This window comes from Berghia stephanieae, chromosome 8 (genome assembly GCF_034508935.2).
Source record: "Berghia stephanieae isolate SIO BIC M18660-M18661 chromosome 8, UCSD_Bste_1.3, whole genome shotgun sequence".
NCBI classification, from domain to species: domain Eukaryota; kingdom Metazoa; phylum Mollusca; class Gastropoda; order Nudibranchia; family Aeolidiidae; genus Berghia; species Berghia stephanieae.
In genome coordinates this window covers 48,543,313-48,571,288 of record NC_088367.1, presented here as the reverse complement: position 1 = coordinate 48,571,288, position 27,976 = coordinate 48,543,313, and the positions used below count along the sequence as shown (strand labels likewise).

General features: G+C 37.0%; 1 protein-coding gene across 1 annotated transcript in view; it reads left to right on the top strand.

Moving 5' to 3' along the window:
* The window catches only part of LOC144978801 (RNA cytidine acetyltransferase-like), a 47,600-nt gene that overhangs the window by 13,710 nt on the left and 5,914 nt on the right, over positions 1-27,976 (top strand). Inside the window, 20 exon segments of the mRNA XM_078925323.1 lie at positions 1,151-1,322; positions 5,361-5,483; positions 6,776-6,837; positions 11,811-11,925; positions 13,920-14,007; positions 14,010-14,029; positions 15,048-15,181; positions 16,495-16,588; positions 17,483-17,581; positions 18,742-18,878; positions 19,173-19,312; positions 19,796-20,043; positions 21,031-21,147; positions 22,777-22,878; positions 23,794-23,868; positions 24,525-24,695; positions 25,566-25,699; positions 26,046-26,094; positions 27,037-27,136; positions 27,675-27,782. Coding sequence (XP_078781449.1) covers positions 1,151-1,322; positions 5,361-5,483; positions 6,776-6,837; positions 11,811-11,925; positions 13,920-14,007; positions 14,010-14,029; positions 15,048-15,181; positions 16,495-16,588; positions 17,483-17,581; positions 18,742-18,878; positions 19,173-19,312; positions 19,796-20,043; positions 21,031-21,147; positions 22,777-22,878; positions 23,794-23,868; positions 24,525-24,695; positions 25,566-25,699; positions 26,046-26,094; positions 27,037-27,136; positions 27,675-27,782 — 2,288 coding nt within the window.

Here is a 27,976-nt window from a genome sequence, read left to right as displayed (position 1 = left end):
AAGGGTAGCCAATTGTAACTGAGCCGCGGAGCGATAAATTTCACTGTTTAGTCTTAGCCAAAATTGACCACATTTACCTGGAGGGAAGTAAAAGTATGAAAAAAGTAAAATGCGAAAGCCGGAAGTGCGTTATATAGACACCTTCAAATCGAAAGTTAAATGATTGCTACAATGATTGCCTCAAACTGGTTGACCGTTTCTAGTTTCTTCACTGATTGGGTACCTCATTATAAGGAACAATGGTAAGTAGCCTAATTAATTCTGTTCAAATTAGTATTCTGCCATTGTTTTGCTCAAGTGAGCTTGCTGTTTACTATTCATTTCAATTCTTTCAATTCATTCTACCCATGAAGCTGGAGTTTATCCTGGTTTTTATAGAGTGAAACGGACAATAGCATTCGCTTGCTATTATTTTGATAGGACACTAGTCTATCGCAAAGTCATCATTGCCTTTTTTGCCCTTGACCCTAGGTGTCAGCCGCAATGCAGCGCTGCAAATTGAGCTAAGGCGAGGTGGCACATAGCGCAGCGACAAGTGATGTAACTCAGTAGCTTTCGGGTATGAAGCAAAGACCTTACCGCTAAGCCACGCTGCCCCCTTTCAGTTTCCAAAGTGGGACTGCTGAATTAAACCATTTTAAAGACATTATTTACTTAAAATAGGACAGAAATTTTGTGTCTTATGTTTCTAAAAATGTTCACTTTCTTGAAAAGAAAGAGAAATATAAAGAATTCTGTTCAGTAAATGTTCATGTTTGTTGTTTGTGTTAGATTTTCAAATATCGTGTCCTTTTATAGAAATATTTGCTGCCTGGAGGACACAATTATTGCTGATTACATACCAACCAACCCTTCTGCTTTTGGCGGAATCATTCCTGTTTTCACTCTTCCTTTTTGCACTTTTCCACCATTGTCTCTAAAATTCCGATTTACAAAAAATAATGATCATGGTTAGGATAAAAAAGAGCTAAGAGTGTGTGTGTGTGTGGGGGGGGGGGGGGGGGGTGTTAAAAATGTGAAGTTCCTATTTTTTGTCTCAACTTTCTATTTTCAGGCGTTCTGATTCCACTTTTGGAATGTGAAGGGTTGGCAGAGGTCTGTATTATTAATTTATTAATTTATAAGGTGTCTTTCATATTTCTATTTGTAGTCACCCTCAAAAACGAATGAAAGAGATGCAGAAGTTAATCCGAAATGGGAAAATGGCCGCTCATGAAGAAGATCCCTTCGCCCTCTTTCTGTCTTCGACAAATATTCGGTATACATATTACACAGAGACTCACAAGATTCTAGGAAACACATTCGGCATGTGTGTTTTGCAGGTGTGTTGTGTTATTGTATTTGATTGCTTAAGATTCAAGGAAACACATTCGGCATGTGTGTTTTGCAGGTGTGTTGTGTTATTTTATTTTATTGCTTATATCGTCCGTTTGGATATTATGCAATGTAATCCTTCACAGCCATTAGGGCGTTGACATCAGAGTTTATCCTGGTTTCAAGGACCTGAAACGGGTGATAACAAAATCAATTACTTGCTACCCTCTGGATTGGAAGCTAATCTGTTGCAATGTACTTTCTGTCAAATCTAACTCACCCAGCTACCCAATCACTACAACAAAGACCTTGAGTGATCACTCCCATTACTGTGGCCACAATAAAAATCATTTCCATACTTTATCGATGACATGGCGGTTTATTAGGGGAATGCGTTTGTCACAGGTTATGTCCCTTACTTATGTCCAAAATAGTGAACACTATTAAATCAAAATTTAATCTAAAGCATTTATATAGTGCGATATCCATTAAACGTGCTCAAATCTATTTTTAAAACGGGTATGATGGACATGATGCCTGCTAGGCGATATTATATTTTTTCGGAAGAGATGTAACGCTGTTAACGGCCAGGTACTCATTTTACACCCGAGTACGGTGAGAGAATACGAGTAAAGAGTCTTTTCCAAGGACTCAACTATGCGCCGAGTGAGAACAGAACCCTAGACCTTCCCATACGAAATTCTGGAACAGAGAGTCATGAGAGTGAAGGAGACGGGAAGATTTCAATGATATAAATTTCTTGTCACAGGATGCCAGACTTCTTGTTTCTTGTCTTTAAGAATCATGACGTTATACAAGTTTATTTTTTAAACATTTTTTCTTTGTATAGAATGCCTGAATTTGATGCCCTTCTGTTCTTTGTAATTTGTTTGATTGTGTAGTTGTAGTATTAGTTCTAATATCTTTTAGTCGGCTATGTGGTCTTGTGGTATGACACTCGCTTTTGGGTCGGAAGGTCCTCGGTTCGAGCCTCGCTCGGCGCATAATTGAGTCCTTGGAGAAGGCTCTTTACTCACATTCTCTCACTGCACTCAGGTGTAAAATGAGAACCTGGTCGTTAACAGCGTTGTCTCTGTCCGAAAAAATTATAACATCACCTAGCAGGCGTCATGTCCCATCCTAAATGTTAAATATTGCTGTTCGCCAGGGACCCCTTGTATAGCGCTTTAAGCACATTTAGTGGATATTATAAAAGCTTTATTTTTAATTTAAAAAAAAAAAAAAAAAAAATTTAGTCAGACTTTACATAGTTTTAAGCTAGCTATACATAATTTTGTGTAGGGGTCTTTGATTTATCTAGTGGGTATTTTACTTAAAGGCATAGCATAAAATCATAGTTCTATATATATATATATACTATTTCAGGTCTAATTATGATCAACTTCCACAATATTGTTTCGAGCATTTGCTCTCATCAGAAGTTGATCATAATTAAACTTGAATTATTTATAATACTCCTTTTATCAAACATTGAGCACTATATTATGTTTTTTTGTTGTTTTTAAATATTATATATAAACTACTATTAATTATACAGTGATGCCAAAACTCCGGTTTCACCGGAAAAACTCCGTCTGGACAAAAAATCCGGGCTCCGGCAACTTCCGTCAATTCCGGTGCAGCCTCCCCCCCCCCCCCCCCCCCCCCCCCCCCCCCCCCCCCCCCCCCCTTTCCAACCACCACATCATCATCATTACCACTAGTATTACAACCATCATCACCACCACTACTACTGCAACCACCACCACATCATCATCACTACCACTACTACTACTACAACCACCACCACCACATCATCATCATTACCACAACTACTACTTCAGCAACCACCAACACATCATCATCATCACTAACAGTACCACCATCAACATTACAACCACCACGACCACATCATCATCACAACCACTACTACTACTACAACCACCACCACCACATCATCATCACTACCACTACTACTACACCACCACCTCCACATCATCCTCACTACCACTACTACTACAACCACCAGCATCACATCATCACTACCACTACTACTACAACCACCAGTATCACATCATCATCACGACCTTTACTACTACAACCACCACCACCACATCATCATTACCACTACTATACTACTACTACAACCCACCACCACACCACATCACTACAACTACTACTGCAACCACCACCACCACCACCACATCATTACCACTAGTACTACAACACCACCACCACATCATCACTACCACTACTACTACAACCACCACAACCACATCATCATTACCGCTACTACTACAACCACCACCGCCACATCATCACTACCACTACTACTACTACAACCACCACCACCACATCATCACTATCACTAAACTACTACAACCACCACCACATCATCATAATTACTACCACTACTACTACAAGTACCACACCACGTCATCTTCATCACTACCACCACTACTACTACTACCACAACCACCACCACCACATCATCATCATCACTACCACTGCTACTACAACCACCACATCATCATCACCACTACTACTACTACTACTACTACTACTGCTACTACTACTACTACTACTACTACTACTACTACTACTATACTACTACTACTACTACTACTACTAACTACTACTGCCACTACTACTGCCACTACTACTACCACTACTACTACTACTACTACTACTACTGCTACTACTACTACTACTACTACTACTACTACTACTACTACTACTACTACTACTACTACTACTACTACTATACTACTACCACATCATCATTGCCGTTACTACTACAACCACCACCACCGCCACCACCACCACATCATCACTACCACTACTACTACAAGTACCACCACCACGTCATCTTCATCACTACCACCACTACTACTACCACAACCACCACCACCACACATCATCATCATCACTACCACTGCTACTACAACCACCACATCATCATCACCACTACTACTACTACTACTACTACTACTACTACTACTACTACTACTACTACTACTACTACTACTACTACTACTACTAGTAATACTACTACTACTACTACTACTACTACTACTACTACTACTACTACTACTACTACTACTACTACTACTGCTACTGCTACCACTACTAGTACCACTACTACTACTGCTACTACTACTACTACTACTACTACTACTACTACTACTACTACTACTACTACTACTACTACTACTACTACTACTACGACTACTACTACTACTACTACTACTACTACTACTACTACTACTACTACTACTACTACTACTATAACAACAACTACTACAGCATCATCATCATCATCATCATCACTACCACTACTACTACAACCACCACAACCACATCATCATTACCGCTACTACTACAACCACCACCGCCACATCATCACTACCACTACTACTACAACCACCACCACCACATCATCACTATCACTAATACTACTACAACCACCACCACATCATCATAATTACTACCACTACTACTACAAGTACCACCACCACGTCATCTTCATCACTACCACCACTACTACTACCACAACCACCACCACCACATCATCATCACCACTACCATTTGTACTACAACCACCATCACCATCACATCAACATCACTACCACCACTACTACAACCGCCACCACCATATCATCATCACTACCACTACATCTACATCAACCACTATCACATCTTCATCATCTCTACCACTATTACTACAACCACATCATCCTCACTACCACCAGTACTACAATCTCTACCATTAGGTTTTGACGCTTTACTTCATTTGAAATAAGGAAACTTTGCGGGATTGTAATTTGCAATGTGTTTATGTATCATAATTAATTCTAATCAGTTATCTATTTAGAACTATACAATATGTAAACACAATGCTAAATACCATTCGAATTCCTTTTTTTGTGTGCACTGAAATTCCTCTTTCGGCATTGAAATTCCTACGAGTGGTGGCTGAAACTCCTGTGAGCCAAATTTAAAGTTGGCGTCTCTGTTTATATATATTTTTTTTTCTCCCCTTTCAGGACTTTGAAGCTCTTACTCCCAATTTGATGGCGAGGACGATTGAGACTGTAGAAGGTGGCGGCATCATCGTCATTCTGTTACGCACCATGTCCTCCCTCAAACAACTCTTCACCATGACTATGGTAAACAATACTCTTTGTTTATGTATTTATTTATTTTTTTGAAGTGTGACATTTGCCTCAAAACGATATTGTATCTGGCAATGCTCATTGGGTTTTCCTCGGATCTGTGGAAATCTGCTGTATTTTTGTCAAAGGAGGACAAGTTTGAGTAAAGGTTGTAAATGCGGGAGACGTGTGCAACAAGGATAAAGCATCATTCTTCCACCAGGGAGAGTTTTTTAATTTGTCGCTATGGTATTTAAACAGTCCTACTAAATGGTAATTAACTGAATCTTTTCGATAGCGCAATATCCACTAAACTTGCTCAAAGCACTTTACAAAGGTCCCTGGTCAACAGCAACATCTAACATGAAGAACGAGACATGGCGCTTTTTAGGTGATTTTACAATTTTTGTTCGGACAGAGACAATGCTGTTAACGGCCATGTACTCATTTTACACCTGAGTACGGTGAGAGATTGTGAGTAAAGAGCCTTTTCCAAGGACCCAACTATTTGGGTTAAAAGAGAGGGTCAGTTAATGGTTTCCTTAAAAGTTCAGTGAATTTTTGCCTCCTGAATCGGCAACCTTGTATTGTACAATTAGTAGTAGTATCGTTCGGCTACACTTCTATGTTCAAGGTATCAATCCAGGTTTGGAAGTCATCATCACATTTGTTGATGGTTTCAAATCCCCCTTCCAGTTTTGTCTCTGGGCAATCTAGTATGAGGTGGTTTGCATCTTGTGCTTGGTTGCACTTTGGGCATGTTGGTGATTCTTGGAGCCCCCATTTCTGCATGTTGGCGGCTGTTCTTGTATGTTTTGACCGTAGTCTATTTGCAGCTACCCAGTATTTTCTTGGTTGTACAATTCATTTTATCCAAGCAATCATTGTCACACTTTTACTTTACTCCCAGATTTTACCCCCAAAAAAATGTTTTTCCTGAATTTATTGACTAAATTACAACAAAGAGAAGAATGTTGATCGATACCATCAGAAAGAGGCAGTTACGTATTCTGGTACTGGTACAAGTGTGGGGAAGAGACGGAACAGAAAAGTTGGTAACATCTTGGATGATTTAAGGAAAGAGAGCTAGAGGAAGACAAAGAATGACTTATCTCAATAACCTAAGAATGGCCAAAAGTGATTTAAAAAGCAACACAGATTTCATGCGCACCGCAGAGGATCGTGATTCGTGGAGACAGCATCTGGCCGGCAACGTGCTCAAGAGCACAAGCCACGATGGATGATGAATAACAGCATTCGTTTTGTATTGATTTTATTTTTTTTTATTAAAAAATTTTTTTCTCCAGGATGTTCATTCAAGATTTCGAACTGAATCTCATCAAGATGTCGTTGGCCGTTTCAATGAAAGGTATTTATATGTATGTATGTCTCTATACTGTGGTACTAAGCTGTTAGAAGCTATGGGCTGTAAAAAATATGAAACAAGAATGAATATAACAGCTTCAAAGAAGAGCAAAATTCCAAACACAAGACGTTTCCAGCTCAAACCTCTTCTTTAGCCAACAACAATAAAAAAACCCAATGAAAACGCATACCTGTCGAATCTTACGAATTTTTCGTAATTTTACGAATTTTAGAAAAATTTCATGGCCAATTACGAAATTTTATGGAAAATTAAGAATTTTTAATTCTTAGTAATACTTGAATAATAATAATAATAATAATAATAATAATAATAATAATAATAATAATAATAATAATAACTATAATAATAATGATGATGATAATAATAACAACAACAAAGCATTTCTACGGCGCATAAGCATGACGATGTAACGTTGAAGTGATCGTCAATGTCAAATTGTGATTATTCGTACACAATTTCAGAAATCAATTTGGCAGGTCTGGAAAACGTAAATACATTCAAAAAAAAAAAAAAGAAATTGACGGCAGAGAATTTTTCATCACGTCCTTTATGTATAGATAGAATGCGCTTGGCCAAGGAGTTCACAATATTGCCATCCGGAAGTATAACGGACCAACACACATACTCTGTGTAACCATGAACTTTTATAGTCTGGTTAATACAGTTTAGTGAGAACAACTCACAAACGCGGATGGCAAAAACAATAACAAAGGCCTGAGTGATGTCATCTGCATACTATCTATAAAAGTCTTGTAATATAAATAAAAAGAAGCATTCACAAGGTTACTAAGGTGTGCCAACTTGAGTGGAATATTAAACAACGCATGATTTTTTAATTATTTTTTTAAAGTCACAAACTTTTATGATTTGTTTATTATTCTGCAGTAGTAGACTGCTTTTATTTGTGTTTTTTTTTGTTGTGTGTTAAAGGTTTATTGGTTGGCGACTCTTTCACATCTGAGTTGAGTTGGATACTTTGTGTAGAGTGCGAAATAAAACAGTAATATTGATAATATGCATATTTCTCTCAGAAAAATGTAAATAATGATGGGGTGAAGGTCATCACAGTCAAAGACATATATAGGTGTTGTGAGGAATGAGTGAGTTAAGGTAAAAGTCATCACAGTCAAAGACAGATATAGGTGTTGTGAGGAATGAGTGAGTTAAGGTAAAAGTCGCAACAGTCATAGACTGATATAGGTGTTGTGAGGAATGAGTGAGTTAAGGTAAAAGTCATCACAGTCAAAGACAGATATAGGTGTTGTGAGGAATGAGTGAGTTAAGGTAAAAGTCGCACAGTCATAGACTAGATATAGGTGTTGTGAGGAATGAGTGAGTTAAGGTAAAAGTCATCACAGTCAAAGACAGATATAGGTGTTGTGAGGAATGAGTGAGTTAAGGTAAAAGTCGCAACAGTCATAGACGATATAGGTGTTGTGAGGAATGAGTGAGTTAAGGTAAAAGTCATCACAGTCATAGACAGATATAGGTGTTGTGAGGAATGAGTGAGTTAAGGTAAAAGTCATCACAGTCATAGACAGATATAGGTGTTGTGAGGAATGAGTGAGTTAAGGTAAAAGTCATCACAGTCATAGACAGATATAGGTGTTGTGAGGAATGAGTGAGTTAAGGTAAAAGTCATCACAGTCAAAGACAGATATAGGTGTTGTGAGGAATGAGTGAGTTAAGGTAAAAGTCATCACAGTCATAGACAGATATAGGTGTTGTGAGGAATGAGTGAGTTAAGGTAAAAGTCATCACAGTCATAGACAGATATAGGTGTTGTGAGGAATGAGTGAGTTAAGGTAAAAGTCGCAACAGTCAAAGACAGATATAGGTGTTGTGAGGAATGAGTGAGTTAAGGTAAAAGTCGCAACAGTCAAAGACAGATATAGGTGTTGTGAGGAATGAGTGGGTTAAGGTAAAAGTCATCACAGTCAAAGACAGATATAGGTGTTGTGAGGAATGAGTGAGTTAAGGTAAAAGTCATCACAGTCAAAGACAGATATAGGTGTTGTGAGGAATGAGTGAGTTAAGGTAAAAGTCATCACAGTCATAGACAGATATAGGTGTTGTGAGGAATGAGTGAGTTAAGGTAAAAGTCGCAACAGTCAAAGACAGATATAGGTGTTGTGAGGAATGAGTGAGTTAAGGTAAAAGTCATCACAGTCATAGACTGATATAGGTGTTGTGATGAATGAGTGAGTTAAGGTAAAAGTCATCACAGTCAAAGACTGATATAGATAGTTCGAAGATGACGTCACTCAGGTCTTGTTATTGTTTTTTGCCATCCGCGTTTATGAGTAATGCTCACTGAACTGCATTAACCCGACTATAAACGTTCATGGATACACACAGTTTTGTATGTTGGTCCGTTATATTTCCGGATGGCAATGTTATGAGCTTCTTAGCCAAGCGCATACTATCTATAGGTGTTGTGAGGAATGAGTGAGTTAAGGTAAAAGTCATCACAGTCATAGATAGATATAGGTGTTGTGAGGAATGAGTGAGTTATGGTAAAAGTCGCAACAGTCAAAGACAGATATAGGCGTTGTGAGGAATGAGTGAGTTATGGTAAAAGTCATCACAGTCATAGACAGATATAGGTGTTGTGAGGAATGAGTGAGTTATGGTAAAAGTCGCAACAGTCAAAGACAGATATAGGCGTTGTGAGGAATGAGTGAGTTAGGGTTAAAGTCATCACAGTCAAAGACAGATATAGGTGTTGTGAGGAATGAGTGAGTTAGGGTTAAAGTCATCACAGTCAAAGACAGATATAGGTGTTGTGAGGAATGAGTGAGTTAAGGTAAAAGTCATCACAGTCAAAGACAGATATAGGTGTTGTGAGGAATGAGTGAGTTAAGGTAAAAGTCATCACAGTCAAGACTGATATAGGTGTTGTGAGGAATGAGTGAGTTAAGGTAAAAGTCATCACAGTCAAAGACAGATATAGGTGTTGTGAGGAATGAGTGAGTTAAGGTAAAAGTCATCACAGTCAAAGACAGATATAGGTGTTGTGAGGAATGAGTGAGTTAAGGTAAAAGTCATCACAGTCATAGACAGATATAGGTGTTGTGAGGAATGAGTGAGTTAAGGTAAAAGTCATCACAGTCATAGACAGATATAGGTGTTGTGAGGAATGAGTGAGTTAAGGTAAAAGTCATCACAATCATAGACTGATATAGGTGTTGTGAGGAATGAGTGAGTTAAGGTAAAAGTCATCACAGTCATAGACAGATATAGGTGTTGTGAGGAATGAGTGAGTTAAGGTAAAAGTCATCACAGTCATAGACTGATATAGGTGTTGTGATGAATGAGTGAGTTAAGGTAAAAGTCGCAACAGTCAAAGACAGATATAGGTGTTGTGAGAAATGAGTGAGTTAAGGTAAAAGTCATCACAGTCAAAGACAGATATAGGTGTTGTGAGGAATGAGTGAGTTAAGGTAAAAGTCATCACAGTCATAGACTGATATAGGTGATGTGAGGAATGAGTGAGTTATGGTAAAAGTCATCACAGTCATAGACTGATAAAGGTGTTGTGAGGAATGAGTGAGTTAAGGTAAAAGTCGCAACAGTCATAGACTGATATAGGCGTTGTGAGGAATGAGTGAGTTAAGGTAAAAGTCGCAACAGTCATAGACTGATATAGGTGTTGTGAGGAATGAGTGAGTTAAGGTAAAAGTCGCAACAGTCATAGACTGATATAGGTGTTGTGAGGAATGAGTGAGTTAAGGTAAAAGTCGCAACAGTCATAGACTGATATAGGTGTTGTGAGGAATGAGTGAGTTAAGGTAAAAGTCGCAACAGTCATAGACTGATATAGGTGTTGTGAGGAATGAGTGAGTTAAGGTAAAAGTCGCAACAGTCATAGACAGATATAGGTGTTGTGAGGAATGAGGGAGTTAAGGTAAAAGTCATCACAGTCATAGACAGATATAGGTGTTGTGATGAATGAGTGAGTTAAGGTAAAAGTCATCACAGTCATAGACTGATATAGGTGTTGTGAGGAATGAGTGAGTTAAGGTAAAAGTCATCACAGTCATAGACAGATATAGGTGTTGTGAGGAATGAGTGAGTTAAGGTAAAAGTCATCACAGTCAAAGACAGATATAGGTGTTGTGAGGAATGAGTGAGTTAAGGTAAAAGTCATCACAGTCAAAGACAGATATAGGTGTTGTGAGGAATGAGTGAGTTAAGGTAAAAGTCATCACAGTCATAGACAGATATAGGTGTTGTGAGGAATGAGTGAGTTAAGGTACAAGTCATCACAGTCAAAGACAGATATAGGTGTTGTGAGGAATGAGTGAGTTAAGGTAAAAGTCATCACAGTCAAAGACAGATATAGGTGTTGTGAGGAATGAGTGAGTTAAGGTAAAAGTCATCACAGTCATAGACTGATATAGGTGTTGTGAGGAATGAGTGAGTTAAGGTAAAAGTCATCACAGTCATAGACTGATATAGGTGTTGTGAGGAATGAGTGAGTTAAGGTAAAGGTCGCAACAGTCAAAGACAGATATAGGTGTTGTGAGGAATGAGTGAGTTAAGGTAAAAGTCATCACAGTCATAGACAGATATAGGTGTTGTGAGGAATGGGTAAGTTAAGGTAAAAGTCATCACAGTCAAAGACAGATATAGGTGTTGTGAGGAATGAGTAAGTTAAGGTAAAAGTCATCATCACAGTCATAGACAGATATAGGTGTTGTGAGGAATGAGTGAGTTAAGGTAAAAGTCGCAACAGTCAAAGACAGATATAGGTGTTGTGAGGAATGAGTGAGTTAAGGTAAAAGTCATCACAGTCAAAGACTGATATAGGTGTTGTGAGGAATGAGTGAGTTAGGGTTAAAGAACGAACACTCATAATATGATATCAAAACATTGCCATTTTTTTTTTTCTGTTTCTTTGTTTTGGATTTTACTCTCAGTGACTATTGAATTGTTTACCCTCAATGCATTAGGTTCCTGCTCTCACTGGCATCTTGTAAGAACTGTGTTGTGATTGATGACAGGCTGCATCTCATCCCTGTCTCCACCCATGCCCTCAATATCGAGCCTGTGCCAGCCAAGTCTATTGTAAGTAACCGTAACAAATACACAGTACACGACAGACCTGCTTAGTGGCTGGGGTCTTTTGACCCTCCTATGGGGGCAGGGGGGTAAATTGTTGTGTCTTATATCCCCCTGTATCTGTGTTCCAATTGCTTTCTGTCTTTGTCTTGGAATGGCATAACTTAGTTTTGTCCTGGCCCTGGCCGGAGTCCTTGGCATAGTTATAGTTTTGGGAGATGATGTTTTTTTTTTCATTGTAAATCATCTCTATGTTATGTACTGTTTTTTTTTTTTTTATATTCTTATCATGATTTGTAAAATTTCAAGTGTATTCCTCTTAGTGGGGACTTGTGCTGGTGCCTGGTGCCTGGCTAAGACTTTTAGGTGATCTCAAACTGAGTACACTGATAGTGTACTCTTGGAACCTACATCTTTTCCATATTTGAACCATTTCCCCCTGTCTTACTTTTTCCTCAAGTCCTTTTAATTGTACATATATCTAGAATGATTTTACTATCCAATTTTCTTTCTTTTTACTGGCACTGATATGGCCTAAATATGTTGGAAGTTGCGTAAAACCCTTAAAAACAAACAAATACACAGTAGACGACTGACCTGTTTACTGGGTGGGGTCTTTTGACATCCCATGGTGGGCAGGAGGTCACTTCCTGTATCTTCTATCACCCTATATACATATTTTCCACGGTTGCATTCTGTCTATGTGTTGGAATGAGGTTACTTGGGGTTTGTCCTGGTCCTGGCTGGAGTCCTTTGCTGGGAGGGAAGCAGTCAAATGTAAAGTATTAGTTTTGGGGGATGATATTTTTTACCTTGTAAATCATCTCTCTGTTGTTTTGAATATATAATGGTTTGTAAGCATTTGAGTGTATTCTCTTAGTGGGAATCCTGTGCTTGTGTCTAGATGAGACTTTTAGGTTATCTCAAAGTGCACTGATAGTGTGCTCCTGGAATTTATATATATATATTCTCTATTAACCTTTTTCCTTTGTCTTACGTTTTCTCGTTTGCTTTCAATTGTAAATCTAGAATATTTTTACTATTCATTTTCTTCTTGTTAACTGGCGCTAAAATGACCTTAAAAATAGAAACAAACAAACAGACCTGTTTACACGAGGTTTTTGAAATTCTTGTGCGGCTATGTGGTCTTGAGGTATGACACTCGCTTTTGGATTGGAATGTTTTGGGTTCGAGCCTTGCACAACGCATAGTTGAGTTCTTGGAAAAGACTCTTTACTTTACTCACATTCTCTCACCTTACTCAGGTGTAAAATGAGTTCCTGGCCGTTAACAGTGTTGTCTCTGTCCGAAAATAAATTGTAATATCGCCTAAGAGGCGTCATGTCACGTCCTACTTGTTTAGTGTTGCCAGGGACCCCTTGTAAAGCGGTTTGAGCACATTTAGTGGACATTGCGCTATATAAAAGCTCAAGTTTTGTTTTAAGGACAGGATAATAACAGTCTTATCAAGTCCAGTCCTGGTTTTGTCAGGGGGAATTCCCAATATTTGAGTTCCCCAATTGGATTCAATAGTCTGATGTCACTTCCACCCAGCAACGAGCAGCTTGGTTCTAAACAAGGAAAATCAGTACTTTTTATTCTTCATGTTAGAACTTTTTCACATGTTATGTGATCAGAATGTATAAAAGTCGAAACATGATCAGATTTATTATGTTTTTCTCCTCTGGATACACTTTTATGCTCGTCTGAGAAGTATTTCATAAGGGCGTCCGCCATTGATCCGATAGTTAAGAAGTTCATTCGAACTGAGTTACTATGCGTCATAACGAGGGAAGTGACGTCATGACTGTTGAACTCTTTTGTCTTTGTTGGAAAAAAAAATAATTGTAATATCGCCTTAAAGGTGTTGTGTCTTGTCCTACGTGTTAACTGTTGCTGTTTGTTAGGGACCCTTTGTAAAACAGTTTGAGCATGTTTAGAGGACATATTACACTGTACAAATTCTCTATTTATTTATTTATACTCTGTTTGCTATCCAGGCTGAAAAAAAGTCTGCTCGGGATGTGGAGCTGGATGAGCTGAAAGGTGCCATCAAAGAAATGGATGCCACCACGGGGAAGATCATCAATTATGTCGAACTTTAGATCAGGTGAGAAGATTGCACTGTGTAGCCCGTACCTGCCAACCCTTCTATCTATGACGATGGCGTTTTAAATATTGAATATCATGTCTGTATCTAATAGCTGTAGTCATTGTTTAATTAATGATATATATTTTATTTTCGTGAAGCGCCTAGAGCTCATATCGCATGAGATGTTGGCACTATATAAGTGGCAGTATTATTATTATAATTATAATTATTATTGTTATTATTATTATTATTATTATTATTATTATTATTATTATTATTATTATTATATTATTATTATTATTATTATTATTATTATTTTGTTATATTATTATTATTATTATTATTATTATTATTATATTATTATTATTATTATTATTATTATTATTATTATTATTATTATTATTATTATTATTATTATATTATTGTTGTTATTATTATTATTATTATTATTATTATTATTATTATTATTATTATTATTATTATTATTATTATTATTATTATTATAAAGCATATTGACTCTCTCAAGTTCACATGAATAGAAAATCCATCAAATCTGTTTGATCTTCAATCTTCAATCTGACGAACTCGAGAGAGCTAATGTGAGAATTCCTAGAGACAAATATTAATTCAGAAATGTGAGTGGAGCAGGTACTTGTGTTGATAATAACTAGAAAATGAAGGGAGTAGAAAAGTGCCAGAAGACAATAGAGAATAAAAATTGGGGGCTCGAACCCGTGACTTTACTGGTACGACAACTCTGCCTGGTTGTGAGAGGGCCGCTATGCAGTGGTGGATGCGTTGACTGAATAGTGTCCCTCTAAAGTAAAGTCACAGGTTCAAGCCCCCATCGCAGCGAAATTTTTATTCTCGTATTGTCTTCTGGCACTTTTCTACTCACTTCATTTTCTGTTGTTAGAGATAGTATGCGAATAATGCATTTTGAATGTGGGTTGATAAAGAGGGGTTTTTTTTTTCCCCTTGGAATGTCACTCTTTGATTTCATTGGTCCAAATCGTTGTTATTTTATCCCATTTAGGGTCAAGGATATCTCAAGTTTGTCGATGCCATTGTGGAGAAGACCTTGCGTAGCACAGTCGTGATGACGGCAGCCAGGGGCCGGGGCAAGTCGGCTGCTTTAGGGTTGGCCATGGCTACATCAGTGGCTTTTGGGTAGGTCTCCGAATGGGAGGGGGGGGGGGGGATAGTTTGGTTTTTAATTATTCTTTTGATTTAGATTTTTAAAAAAATAATTTTGCAATATCTTTTTGAAATTTAAAAGAAAGAGAAGAAAAATACAAATGCTTCTCTGGTTGTGATGCTCCGACTGAAGTGGGAACTTTAAAAGAATTTCAGAACTTTCTTTTATCAATATAAATCCAAATCTGTTCCCATTTATTTTTTGTGTATTATTTACTCTCAGATGCAATAACTATTACCTACTATGTCCACTTCGTTACTTTGAAGCCATACTCAATGTAATAAATGGCACATTCACACAATTTTTCATTCACACTTTTAGAAATTTGCCAGTTGGCATCCCTGGACAAAGCGTTTTGGATTGGATTATACCGTGGAATGGGGTGACCTAGACCAACCAGCCCCCAAAATGTGCCCTCCAGTTTGAAAATTATTAAACAAATATGATAAAATGTACATCATTTGATTGATTTCACGTTTCCCAAAACTTGTAAAAGAAGAACATTGGACAGGTTATTTCAGTGTCAAGATATAAAATAAATAGATAATTACTAAAATAAAATTCCCTTTATTCATCCCATAGGGGAAATTTGTCTCTAGGGTCTATTCCAAGGGAAGACTGGAATAACCCAGGTGTCATCCGCAGAGCAGCGCCGCAAATTGAGCTAGGGCGAGGTGAATTGCTCAAGGCCACACAGCACAGCGGCGGGTGATTGAACTCAAATACCGTACCGCTGAGCCATGCTGCCCTTAAAAGATAAAATATATAAAGATAATGTGTAAAGATGTTTAAAAAGTGGTCTTTTTTTTGTACATTTTACCATTGGTGTTCGGATTGGAGCATGGGTGCTAGAGTGTCGGCTACAGCTGGCCTACTGGCCGATTGGATTACCGAAAAAAACGTCGCCGGCTTTTTGCGATTTGGATTTGGATTTTTTATTTATTTTTTTTTTGTTGTTTTTTTTTTTTTTGTTTTGTTTTTTTGTTTAGGTCCCAACAATCGGGTCGGGTACGTCCATATGATTAAGGGAAACTTTTGAATCACGATGCTACTGTGACCCGGAAGTCATAGTTATATTATGAAATTTGAATCTTGCAGGCTTTTTCAGATTATATGTCTGGTCATAAGTAGACTTGCAGGCCTTTTGAGGTCCAGTTGCTTGCACCCATGGATTGGAGAAACGTGACTGCATGTTGATATAAAATAATTTTATTTCTTTCCAAATATCGGATGCCAATGATTGATTTGACAGTCCCTATTCGTTGTTGCTTGCCTTTACTTCCAGATATTCAAACATTTTTGTCACAGCTCCCAGTCCAGAGAATTTAAAAACGTTGTTTGAGTTTGTGTTCAAAGGATTTGATGCGTTAGAGTATCAGGTGAGGTCATGACATAACATTAAGTTATCTTTTTATGATGATGATAGTAATAGTAATAATGATAATAATAATAATAATAATAATAATAATAATAATAATAATAATAATAATAATATAATAATAATAATGATAATAATAATAATAGTAATATTAATGATGATGATAATAATAATTATTATTATGATTATTATTATTATTATTATTATTATTATTATTATGCCCTTCCACCGGGCTATAATAAGATATAGTCGCCTTGGCATTTCACGAAGGAATATAGATATTTTAGCACTTGCTAAGTCATGAAAACTTATTGAAAACGAAAATTGATGCCAGACTACACAATTTAAAGGATGTTGAAGTGTTATTTAACCCTTGTATTGGTAAATTGTTGATTTTTAAAGTTGATTTTAGCGACTAACTCCTACTTTTATATCCTTTTAAAAAAACTACGAATTTTAACATTTTCAAGGGGGGGAGTCAGTTCTGAATGAATGAATTTATATAGCGCCTAGATCCACAATGTGCTCAGAGGCGCTTTACAATGGAAATAAAACACAACAATAAATTGATAATTTAAGCATAAAATCTGTCATATTGGAATAGCATCATTGATGAAACCAATAACTAGAGGTGTCTTAAAGAGTCAATAAAATGGAGATAAAGATAAAGGGAGTAACTCTGGCTCATGAATGAACAACACAAATCAAACGACGTTTCTGTCTTTGGCTTGGCCTTTATCAAGTAAACACAAAATACATATATATTTATATTAGATTGTCATACTAATATAGGTGAAAATTTGTAAATGTGTGTCTGTGTGTGTATGTGTGTGCGTGGAATGGAAGAGAGAGAGATAGAGATATTGATGAATTTTGCTTTGCTCCGTCTCCCTAGGAACACATGGATTATGAAATAATCCAGTCAACAAACCCAGATTTCAACAAGGCTGTGGTCAGGGTTAACATCTACAGGGATCACAGGCAAACCATACAGGTGACAAATCAATGCAGCTTTACCAATTTTGAACTTTATGGTTTCTTATTAAATTGGGCTTTAATATAGTGCAATATCCACTAAACATGCTCAGAGCGCTTTACAAAGGGTCCCTGACGAACAGCAACACTTAATATATAGAACGAGACATGACCCTGTTATGCGATAATACAATTTTTTCCCGACAGAGACAATGCTGTTAACGACTAGGTTCTCATTTTACACCTAAGTACGGTGAGAGAATGTGGGTAAAGAGTCTTTTCCAAGGACTTAACAATGCGCAGAGCGAGGCTCGAACCCAGGACTTTCCTATCCAAAAGCGTGTGACATAGCACACAAGACCACATAGCCGCACAATGTCGCTTTGTGGGAAGTAGAAATTGAAAAAAAAATGAAGATGCAGTGGGTTGCTGGACAGATAACATCCAAGTTAATGCCAGAACGGGGATTGCCGTTTGTACTTTGGTTACATTGGGCTTGTAAAGGTGGAAAGCCATTTTCATCCAACTTCAGGAAATGAAATCACTAATTTAATTGATTGATTGATCAACTTCTATTTTTACTGCTATGCTGAGAGATGGGGGCGAAGTGGCCGAGTGGTTTAGGCATTGCACTTGTGACCCGGGAGGTCCCGGGTTTGAGTCCCACTTCAGGCACTTTCGTTTTTTCCTTGGGCAAGATGATTAATCCCTAATATGCTCACATGGGACAACATGGGTGCTTCCTGTTGACATCAGACATCCAACTTGATGGATTATCTTCTATATTCCTTCGTGGAATTCCTAGGCGACGCTATCTTATGATGTCGTGGCGGAAAGGGCGTAATAAAAAATATAAAAAATGCTCCGAGATAGAGCACTGGCTTCACAAGCTAAGGGTCTGGAATCGACCCAAGGTGCAATGGAGATTTTTTTCTGACCTTGTCTACTCAACAGCAGACCTACTAGTCCTTCTGACAGTCAAAAACTTTAAGACATCATTAAAGAAAAAGTTTCAAACAGGTTACAGGATCCGATTAGGATACCATTGATTTGTTTTTGTTTTTGTTTTTTTCCAATTCCATATTTTAATTTTAGAAAATAGAGCCAGATTTTTTTGGGCACCTCTTGCTCTGTTTGTATAAAAAGTCAAAACACTTTGAAACCTTTAACTGTTTTCAGTACATTCACCCATCGGATTCAAACAAGCTTGGACAGGCAGAGTTGGTTTGTATTGATGAAGCGGCTGCCATTCCATTGCCTTTGGTGAAAAGTCTGCTGGGACCGTACCTTGTGTTCATGTCATCTACGATCAACGGGTAAGACATACCTGCCAACCCTTCCGCTTTTGCCGCAATCATTCCTATTTTTCTTTTTGTACTATTCCACCATTGTCTCTGAAATTCCGATTTTAAAAAAATTGATGATAATGGTAAGAATAAAAAAGAGCGGAGAGAGAGAGAGAGAGAGAGAGAGAGAGAGAGAGAGAGAGAGAGAGAGAGAGAGAGAGAGAGAGAGAGAGAGAGAGAGAGAGAGAGAGAGAGAGCAGGAGGGGGAGGGAAAGACAGAGAGAGAGAAAGAAAGATTCAGAGGTTTTCTTTTATAATTCTTAGATACGAAGGCACTGGGAGGTCACTCTCCCTGAAGTTGATCCAACAACTCAGGCATCAAGCTTCTACTTTTGGAGGAAGTGTGCAAGAGACAAAAATGGCCACCAATATGGCTAAAACTGGAGGGAAAGCTCCCGTTTCAGGTACGATGCATTATTTTGTTGCTTTTGAAATTTCTAGTTCCGTATTAAGTACTGTGGAATGGGGTTACTAAGACCAGCTTCCAAATATGCCTCCCAGCTTAATAATTATTAAACAAATATAGTAACATGTACATCATATGATAGATTTCACCCTTCCCCACACTTTAGACAAAGAACGTCGGACAAGTTATTTCAATGTCAAGATATATCTTATAAAGATGATTTTAAAACTTGATCCACACTTCACTTTTTTTCGACAGTGTTTTAAATTACTGACTAGTCCAAAATAAAAGAATTTATCTATTTCATTTGATTCAGATTCTGTTGCTTCGTTAATATTTTTCTTCCTTTTTAAAAATTTTAAAGTCATTTTGCAAATGAAATACCCATTGGTGTGTTTGTACATGTTTATGTTTATTAGTTTTAATGACACCCATTGCATATCTTATCCTATTTTATCATTCCATCTAAATTGTTTAAAAGGTCGGACTCTACATGAAGTGGAGTTGAAAGAATCCATCCGTTACTCCAACGGTGACTCAGTGGAGGCTTGGTTGAACACTTTGTTATGCTTGGACGCCAGTGCCGTACCTCGGTCCTTCGGTGGGACTCCCTTACCGTCTAGTTGCCAGCTGTATTACGTCAACAGAGACACACTTTTCTCTTTCCATCCAGCATCGGAGAAATTCCTGCATCGTATCATGGCCCTCTACGTTTCTTCCCATTACAAGGTTGGTGTATTGAATGGGAAATAATTTCGTAGTTTTTATGGTTTATGTAGTACAGAGTTATGTATTATTACCTTGTCTTGAAGAGTGAAAGCCCTTGTTTATGTAACTTCCTTCCTGTAGTTGTTGTTGTCCATGATGGCCTTACTGGACATGTAAAAAATGACCACGACTCAACTCTATAATACAGGGTTGCCAATTTTCCGTATATTTACAGAATTCAGTAAGTTAAAAAAAATATTTGTATATTTTCAAATTACCTGGTAAATGAAAAAAAAAAAAAAGAAGCTTTGATGACTCAGACTCCAGTCTATAACCCATCACCTCCGTCTATTTAACTCTAGGAAACAAGTATTAAGATAAGATCACTGCCTACCTATTGCTGTCCTAATCAATTATGTAAATACCTAATGTCTTTCACAGGAGTCCAGTTTTCAGATTGGGGTCATTTTAGTTGTTGGTGTAAAAATTCAGTTAATTTTTGCCCCCTGAATTTGCAACCCTGATAAAATCTTCTGTCTTTACAATCATTTATTGTTGGATTGAGTTATATTTAAGTTGTATTTAACAAACCCTCCCCCCCCCCAAAAAAAAAAAACCAAACAAAACCCAACAAAACAACAACAAAAAACTTAACAGTTTAACAAATGAGGCATATTTCAGACTTAACCCTTTCATTGATGGCATCAATCGTTTTACTTAAGGGGTTATTTGTTTGTTTTTTTCTTTGCTTTATTTTTCTTTTTTTTTTCTTCAAATCTGGATTTTAAAATAAACCAGAATTAAAGAAACAAAAATTCAATGACTCTAAAATAAATGGTTCTATGAATTTAATTCAATGGGCATTGAAGATAAATCACCCTTTTTATCTCGGTATCCATAATGCCTCAGTGGAAATTGTAGACTTTGAAACGTTGTAAATCACAGTTTAAAAGTTTACTCACATTGTAAAATGTCAAAATGTTTAAATTTTTCCCCTCATCCAATTAGAATTCGCCCAACGACCTCCAGTTGTTGTCAGACGCCCCTGCCCATCACATTTTTGTCCTGCTAGGACCAGTCACCAATGACGGGGCAGAACTCCCAGAGGTCCTTTGTGTGCTGCAGGTAGGTTTGTGTAAATGTTGCTGCTCGAAGCTTGAAGAAATAAATAACAATGTGGAATTGAATGTAAGCTTTAATTTTATTACAAATGGGATGAATGAAGCACTACAGATGAATGAGATAATTATCTCATTCACCTGTAGTGTTTTATTCATCCTGTTTGGTGATAAAGGGGAAACTAAAATGTCCATTTTATGTTTTTGTAATTAAATTGAAGCTTACATTCAATTCCACATTGTTGTTTTATTGCAGGTTGGTTTGACAGTTTTTGCCAAAATAAAGGTCATTTAAATTGATTGATATTTGAATGACAAATTTTCCGGCCAAATTTTTAAATACCTGTTTTTTACATAGAATGGCAGTTAACTTGTTACAATGATTAGCCAGATGGCAATGGAAAGACAGGAGTGGTGGGTCTATTTATATTGACTTGTGACAACAAAATTTTAAAACTATTTAGAACACATGGTTTGCATGAAGATTAGAGATTTATTTTTAATTGCCGATACTCGTAACTGTAGATCGAAAGCTAACAGATGATGATGTATCAGGGAAATTGACTTTATTTATTTGTTAACATAAATTTGTGGATATTTATGCTGATATGACATTAAATAAATATTTGAATTGAATTTAAAAATTTAAAAATCAATTTACAGTTAGTCTTGACAAATTTAAAAATCGATTTACAGTTAGTCTTTGTCTAGGAAATGATACTGAACAAGTCTGGGGTTGGTGGAATTTATGCTCAGTTCTCATAGTTCTCTAGGGGGCAGCGTGGCTCAACGGTACGGCCTTTGCTTCTTACTCGAAAGGTACCGAATTCAATCACCTGCTGCTGCGCTTTATGGCCTTGAGCAAGTCACCTCGCCCTGGCTCAATTTGTGGCACTGCACTGCTGCTGACGCCTGGGTTATTCCAGCCTTCCCTTGGAATAGAACCTAGAGACAAATTTCCCCTATGAGATGAATAAAGGTCTAGTGGTATGACACTCGCATTTGGATTGGAAGATCCTGGGTTCGAGTCCTGCTCTGGGTGGTGTATCGTTGAGTCCTTGGAAAAGGCTCTTTACTCACATTTTTGCTCTGTTCTCTGATCTAAAAGGAATGCATGGTTTTTAACAATGTTGTGTCTGTCAGAGAGAAAAAAATTGTAATATCACCTTACAAACGTCATGTCTTGTCCTAAATGTTAAGCGTTACCGTTTGATAAGGACCCCTTGTAAAGCACTTAGAGCACATTTAGTGGATATTGCTTTATATAAAAGCTTGAGTTTTTAAAAAAAATTTAATCGCTGATGATAATGTGGTTTATTGGTATTTATAAAGGCAATAATATGTGTATGGCTGTATGAGAAAACCCAGAAAGATGCGCAAATTTCATAAATTGAGTTATGTATACAGTGGTGTAGACCACATCTTTCTGATCTTTAAATTTTCTTTCTATGTCTATTAGAACCCAAGTTATGAATTTTTTTCTGAATAAAATTTGTTGCTATGGGAAACACTTTATCTTCGATTTTGGCTCATAATTCAAATCAAAGCTTGCCGCATCTTCCCGGGTTTTCTCAGCCAGCCTGACATAAATCATTTCTTTTATAACAAAATTTCTTTTTGTTCTTAAACTTATCAGGTCTGTCTGGAGGGAGAAATTTCCAAGAAAATCATCAAGTCGAGTCTAGAGCGAGGCAAAACAGGATATGGGGATCTCATTCCCTGGACTGTATCACAGCAGGTATTTATGCTATGCATTTTGGTAAAATACTCACAACATCTACCAACCAAATTAAACACACCAACACACACAAAAAAATCTGTATTCTTATGCATTTTTGCTCATTGTACACATTTTGCTCAGGAATGTGCGTATTATGAAATTTTTTATTGTTTAAACATTTTTATCAATCATACTCTCTATAAGTGTACTTAAACATTTTAATCTGTTTTATAACTTGAACAGTCATATAGGGAATTCAATATAGTGGTGGGTCATATCGGATTTATAAGTGGTTGCTGGAAGTGGATACTATTTATATGGTCTATAAAGATAACGTTATTCACTAATTTATCAATTATAATATTGTTTGTATGGTCTAATTCCCCATCATCAAATTTAGCATTACTTATCGTTTTTGCAGGATGGTATACATTTTTACAAAATCTTACTCATTTTGGATCTCCATTGTAAACATTTTCATGGGCCAGGGTTGGCAGCACTGTGTTTTGAGAGAGAGAGAGAGAGAGAGAGAGAGAGAGAATAAGTAGGAGTGAAATATCTGTTCAATGTTATAGTTATCATTTAACGTTATAACAAGTGTAACTAAATGACAAATTGCCATATTTATGGTCAATAAAGATCTATTATTATTATTATTATTATTATTATTATTGAATCAAATTTATTATATAGATAGTATGCGCTTGGCTAAGAAGCTAACAACATTGCCATCCGAAAGTATAACGGACCAACACACAAAGCTATGTGTAACCATGAACTTTTATAGTTTGGTTAATACCGTTTAGTGAGAATTACTCATAAACGCGGATGGCAAAAACAATACAAAGACCTGAATGATGTTATCTTCGTTTTATCTATATCTACTGTGTCAAAATGTAAAAAAAATCTTTAATTTTCCATCCACTCGTCTAGTACCAAGACCACGACTTTCCGGGGCTTTCTGGAGCTAGAGTTGTCAGAATTGCAACACATCCAGATTATCAAGGGGTGAGTCGCCGTTGTCATCGTCATCTTTCAATTTTGATGTGTTTTATCAACTAATCTTATGATGTGTTATCATGTATATGAAGAGCGGATTTCCAAAATTTATCTCCATTTTCCAGAGAATGGTGTGGGGGGGGCTGCCTGAAGCCTGGGATCGTGAAAATAATAACAAAAGAGTGAGAGTGGAGAGGCTTTGGATGGGAACACTACAGAGAATGGATGTTCTGGTTACAAACCCTTCGTCAGCACAACAATAAACAAATTTAGCGTGGAAAACAAATAAAATAAAATGTATTGTCAGACGGAAAATCCTTGGCTGCTGATTTTATTATATTCATTAACATTGTAATATCACCTAACAGGCATCATGTCATGTCTCGTTCTACCTGTTACGTGTTGCTGTTGGTCAGGGACACCCTGTCAAGCGCTTTGAGCACTTGTAATGGATATTGCGCTATATAAATGCTCACTTTAAAAAAAATAAAAAAAATTTATATCATCACATGAATAATATACGACTCGTTACATTTTAACTTGATGAACTGAAATTTTAATTTTCCAAGAGTAAAACGGTCCCGGAAAATCTGGTTTCTTTTCTTTGGTTTGAATTGATTTTTTTCTTCTTTATTTTCTTATGTTTTCCTTTTTCATTTCATCAGATGGGTTACGGATCGTTTGCTCTTGACCAGCTAGAAAAATATTATGAGGGAAAATTTCCAAACTTGAAAGAAACCAATGATCAAGATCAGACAATGGATGTTGATGATGATGATGATGGAGATGAGGACGAAGAGCAAGAGAAAGTTGAAAATCTTGCCGATGATGATGAGGTCAGTTTATTACTGGTAGATTGATTGGATGTGAGAATTTTTACCAGTTTGTTACTGGTAGATTGATTAGATGTGAGAATTTTTACCAGTTTGTTACTGGTAGATTGATTGGATGTGAGAATTTTTACCAGTTTGTTACTGGTAGATTGATTAGATGTGAGAATTTTTACCAGTTTGTTACTGGTAGATTGATTAGATGTGAGAATTTTTACCAGTTTGTTACTGGTAGATTGATTAGATGTGAGAATTTTTACCAGTTTGTTACTGGTAGATTGATTAGATGTGAGAATTTTTACCAGTTTGTTACTGGTAGATTGATTAGATGTAAGAATTTTTACCAGTTTGTTACTTGTAGATTGATTAGATGTGAGTTAAGTTTTCAGTTTGCCCTTGAAAGTCTCAAATAGTCACCATTTTTGGTTCCACATAAAAAGAACTTCCCTTACCTAGGCGTTGTTATGCTAAAAGATTTATTGTGAACAAGGACGTTGAGGGTAACTCTCACATTACTGTAATGTCATTAGATCCTAGAGATCTTCCAGGTATGTGTGAGATGTAAACTCATTTAAGTACAAGTAAAATGGTTTTTCAAAAAACTTCATAAGAATTTTGGGGGCAAAGTGGTTCAGGCATTTCAAGGTGACCCAGAAGGTCCAGGGTTCGAGCCCTGCTTCAGGTACTTTCGGTTTTTTTCCTTGGGCAAGATTATTTACCCCCAATTTGCTCACATTGGACAACATCAGACATCCTGTTTGATGGAGTATCTACATTCCTTCATGGAATACCTAGGCGATGGGATCTTATGATGCCGTTGCGAAAGGGCATAATGTTTTATTTTTTAAAATATGAGAATTTCATTTGGTTCCCCAGGGAGTCAATCTTTTAAATGAACGCATTGAGCCTCGTAAGAATCTTCCTCCTCTCCTAGTCAAGTTGACGGAGCGACGAAGCGAACACTTGGACTACGTCGGCGTTTCATATGGCCTGACCTCGGATTTGTTCAGGTATGTTGAACACTGGATTAAAATAGATTTTAGTGCAAGTATAATTTTCATTCAAATATTGCAGGGCTGTGCCAAGTGTCAGTGTCCCGCATCACGTGGGACAGTCCTGCATCTGGGACTACTGCCCCGCATCACCGCCTCATGTCCCGCAAGTCAGCCCAGCCCAGCTGCACTGACCATGACCAGATGCTGTGGAGTGGGTTCGGTGATGGAGTGACAAGCTCTGATGATGATTTGCATTGTTCTTTTCCTTACTTTGATTTTTATTTTTAAATATTTGTTTATTTATTCATATATTTATTTATTTATATATATATATTTATTCATGTATTTATTTATTTTTCAGGTTCTGGAAGAAAGCTGGCTATGTCCCTGTCTACTTGCGCCAAACATCAGTAAGGAAGTCATTCTTTGTGTTTTTTGTAAAATATCTATCTTCATGTATAATGGTAATCGGGGGTGGGGTCCCGATAGCTCAGTTGGTATAGCAATCGCTTCACACGCAAAGGGACTGAGATCTATCCAGAGTGCAGTCGAGATTATTTTTTTCCTCTCTGATGGACGCTAAGAGATCAGACAATTTTTTAAAAATTAAAAAAAATTGAACTTTTATATAGCGGAATATCCACTAAACGTTCTCAAAGTGCTTTACAAGGGGTCCCTGACGAACAGCAACTTATAACATGTGGGACGGATGCCTGTTAGGCGATATTACTTTTTTTCTTTCGGACAAAGACAACGCTGTCAACGGCCAGTTACTCATTTTACACCTGAGTACGGTGAGAGAATGTGAGTAAAGAGCCTTTTCCAAGGACTCAACTATGTGCCGAGCGAGGCTCGAACCCAGGACCTTCCGATCCGAAAACGAGTTTCATACCACAAGAAAAACATAGCCGCACAAATAATAGTCATCAATGCTGATGGTTCTCCTCAAATCCGTGATTTTGTAGTCAGAGGAGGATTATAGAATGAGATTTCCCCACCTATCATATGTACTGGCGGTGTGAGACTTGATATGTGGTGGAATGGAACAAACAAACAGGAGCAGTTTCTCACTCCCCAGAAGTTAGCAAGGGTGTCAATGATAGTTTATCATCTCAACTGCTCTAAAAGGTGGGGATGATTTTGATGCAATGCAGTAAAAATGGGGCTTAATGACAATCGTTCAAAATTTTCTTCCTTTTTCACTTTTTGTCACCATCAGCACTGAATAATGTAGGTCTAGTGTACTTAACATAACGAAGACAATATTATGTACAGAATGTACTGTTTACAATAGCTTTTTCTCTTTTTCCAACTGACTGAAAAATAAATTTTTCTATGACTTTTGTTGCCAGAATGAGCTGACGGGAGAACATTCGTGTATCATGTTGAAGACACTCAAACATGACGACGAACAGGAAGACAGAAATACCTGGTTGAGAGATTTTTGGAAAGGTGAATAGTCGAAGGGGCTTCCTTTTGATGTTTATTTAGTTAGTTCATTTATCTATGTCTGGTGAATAGAGAGGCTATGTTTATTTATTTATTTCATTTATCTTTTGTCTAGTGAATAAAGAGGCTATGTTTATTTATTTATTTCATTTATCTCTGTTTGGTGAATAGAGAGGCTATGTTTATTTATTTATTTCTTGATGTCTGGTGAATATATAATCAAAGGGCTTTTTAAAAAATGTTTATTATTTATCTTTTTTATCTATCATTGTCTGGTGAATAAAGAGGCTATGTTTAATTATTTATTTTATTTATTTATCTATGTCTGGTGCATGCTTTTGATGTTTATTTATATGTTTCATTTATTTATCTATATCTGTATGTTTCTGTGATTATCAGAGTAATAATTATGTGCTTAGATTTACCCCAGTCCTTTCACTATATCATCGTTTTTCTTTCATTTCTGTAGATGAGTGATATTTTATGTATATAAATATATATTTACGTTCATTAAGCTATTGGATTTTTTTTTTCTTTTCAGATTTCAGAAGGAGATTTGTTTACCTTTTGTCCTACCAGTTCAAAACTTTTAAACCTGCACTTGGCTTGAACATTTTACAGAACAAGATTCACACAGCTGATGCATCAGGTATATACATCTCTCTCTCTCTCTCTCTCTCTCTCTCTCTCTCTCTCTCTCTCTCTCTCTCTCTCTCTCTCTTTTCCTCTCTCTCTCTCTCTTTTCCTCTCTCTCTCTCTTGTTCGCTCTTTCTCTCTCTTGTTCGCTCTTTCTCTCTCTCTCTCTCTCTCTCTCTCTCTCTCTCTCTCTCTCTTACTATTATT